Source organism: Aegilops tauschii, chromosome 6 (assembly GCF_002575655.3).
Source record: "Aegilops tauschii subsp. strangulata cultivar AL8/78 chromosome 6, Aet v6.0, whole genome shotgun sequence".
NCBI classification, from domain to species: Eukaryota; Viridiplantae; Streptophyta; class Magnoliopsida; order Poales; family Poaceae; genus Aegilops; species Aegilops tauschii.
The window spans coordinates 475,001,389-475,004,144 of record NC_053040.3 but is presented as its reverse complement, the minus strand read 5'-3'; the positions used below and the strand labels follow the sequence as shown (position 1 = coordinate 475,004,144).

The window sequence follows — 2,756 nt, the reverse complement described above, 5'->3', positions numbered from 1 at the left end:
GACACAACATGGGCCTCAGCGGCGCATCTCTGCCGCAATCGAAGTGAAAGCAGGACTAATATGAACTATCGGAGCAGCAGTAAAGATTCTTTCACTTTTATTGTGAAACAACCTTCAGTACCAGATAATGTATGCGAGTGACATTCCTCAAAACATGCGAGTCACCGAACAGCTGCATGCGCAGACGCACTGCACTGAAACGATAAGAAGCTGCCATGGCTGCTTCAGAACCATGTCCTGAATATATAGTAAGTGAGTATACACGACAGTAGCATGCATATTGATAGGGCATGTGCCCCTGTGCCAACTATATAAAGTACTTGCTAGACACTTAGTGAAAGTATTACTTATTAAACAGAGAGAGCATAGGTAAAGCCTCCAGACCAACAGCATGAGACTTGGGTAATAATTAACTGTAGCAAGCTCACGGCACTAACGCGGCCGCCAACACACTCAGACCAAATGGAAGCCTTCGAAGAGGGCAGTGCCGCGGCGAGAGCCGTGGCCGGGCCGGCGGGGCGGATCACTCTCCGGCACCATAGTAGAACATGCTTGGGTACAGCCAGAGTGGCAGAGCTAACTGCACGGGGTGCTGTTCGCCGTACCAGCGTATAGCCCAAGGGTCGGAGTAGCGGTCCCTGTGAGCGCGAGAAAGCGGCGGATTCCAATGGTCACAGTCAACGGGCGGCGTGTCCAACACAGGATCCGGCTCCTCATGCAGTCCGTGGAAAGTACAAGGCTGAGAGCCATAGCCGGCACAGTACGAGGTGTTGCTCCTCCCTCCCCATTTTTCCGGGCTCATGCACGAAAGTGGCATGCCGTTTGGTTCTGCCCCCAGAAAGAGTGCCCAATCATCCAGCTTCTCCATGGGCAGCATTGTCGCGGGCTCGGTTGACACGTCGAGGCGGTAGAGCTCCCGAGGGAAGGGAATAAAAACGATAGAGCTCTTTTATGGTACCCAGCGACAAATATGGGCCGTCCATTGACAAAATCTACCGCCTCGGGAGATCTACCGCCTCGACGTGTCGACCGAGCTCGCGACAATGCTGCCCATGGAGAAGCTGGATGATTGGGCACTCTTTCTGGGGACAGAACCAAACGGCATGCCACTTTCATGCATGAGCCCGGAAAAATGGGGAGGGAGGAGCAACACCTCGTACTGTGCCGGCTATGGCTCTCAGTCTTGTACTTTCCACGGACTGCTCCAATTGACAAAATCACGAGCAGTATAGCTGGCACTGCTTCGTTCCCGTCCTCGAGTATACTATTCTAAGGGTACTTTGGGACGTAAAAGTTCAGCTCGCATGAGTGTCGAGTGTCGACATGGCCCAACACACCCTTTTCCTCCTGCCGCGAGGAGCTCGAGGAGGCCCCTGACACCGCTGCTCTCCTAGGAGCCCGTCGCCCTGGCGCTCACCGGCGACTGCTCTCTCATCGTCTTCGTCTCCACGAAAGTCCCTGCCGACGCCCTGCACCATCCGCCGCTTAACCTCTGGCAGCGCACCGCCTCACCCCAGCTTGGCCACGTCGCCGAATTCAGCGACGCCGTCTCGCTCTCCGGGGACTGGACCGCCGCCTCCTCCCTCAGCGAGGACAGCTGGGCCGAAAAGGTTTAGGACCTCTGAACCGACGTCTCCGCCTTCCGGATATCCGATGGCTCCAGGTGCACACTGCTTGTCCACGACGGCAGCTGGTAGTGCCGGGCAGATGAGACCACGGCGATGGGAGGGCTACGACTACGACAGGGAGAAGGGGGCGAACAGATGAATCTGCGGCCAGTGTTGCCTAGAAAATGAAATCTCTAGCTAATTTTTAAACTTCAATGTCTACCCTATCCTCAGAAAATCGATGGTCAGATTTTAATATACTGCTCCCTCTTCGGTCAGCAGTACAGGGTACCGTAAAAACGGTCAACGGGATAAGCATGTCACCGCAAACCACCAGCGCTGTCATATCACGATGTTCCTGACTCCAGTCATCCTTGTCGGTTGTTATCTCCTGCAGACCAAGCTGAGGGGCCACCTGCACAGAGTGGAACCACCCATTGCCATCCGAGAGAATGAGCTGACCATTGAATTCCACAATCTGGTCCGTATACATATAAGGAAGCTGGGCTTGGGACCAAGAGTCGCTTCCAACACGCCAATCAAATAAGTAGGACTTGTGGTAGGTGCTGGTACTGACAATGAGATGTGAGTTGGGTGATGTGACAGGGGCTGTTAGAATGCCATTACAGCGGTATATCGAACACTTGGCACTGGGTGGGAGACATGGAGCTGAAACCTCCATTCCAGTGAAGACATCGACGATGCGACAATATCCTTCGCGGTAGTAGATGATATTACCATAGGAAGAGCCGATACATTTCATATTCTCCAGGGTTTCTTGAGGAATCTGGCAGTGAAGGGCGGCGTTCGGGTTGGCTGGATCAATAACCTTACATTTGAGTAGCTCACGGCAACCATCAGTAGAAGGAAGAAGAGGATCTTGTTCATGACGGACACGGGGCTGGATGAGGAGAGGTGGGAATTTTGTGCGGAATGTAGATTTCGATGGGTATGAAGAGGAGGCAGTACGCCAAGAGGGGCATGTTGCGGCGAAGCCAAGAATGTCTTGAAAGGAGCCCAACCGAGCAACGATGAGATGAAGCAACTCATCTGGGAGGTCAGCCCAACCTTGGATCCCGGAACAAGCAGGGGGTCCAGCGAGAGAGACAGTGGGCCGCCTGCTGGGGTTTTGCATGGTGCTCTGCTGAT

The 2,756-nt window shown here is 53.9% G+C and overlaps 1 protein-coding gene across 1 annotated transcript; it reads right to left on the bottom strand.

Moving 5' to 3' along the window:
• Nucleotides 1-1,390: 1,390 nt before the first annotated feature.
• LOC109742323 (uncharacterized) lies at nt 1,391-2,756 on the bottom strand. The gene is made up of 2 exons (XM_045230467.1): nt 1,900-2,756; nt 1,391-1,597 (listed from the first exon to the last, which is right to left on the bottom strand). The coding sequence occupies exons 1-2, from the start codon at nt 2,740-2,742 to the stop codon at nt 1,391-1,393; spliced, it is 1,050 nt and encodes a 349-aa protein (XP_045086402.1). The 5' UTR covers nt 2,743-2,756.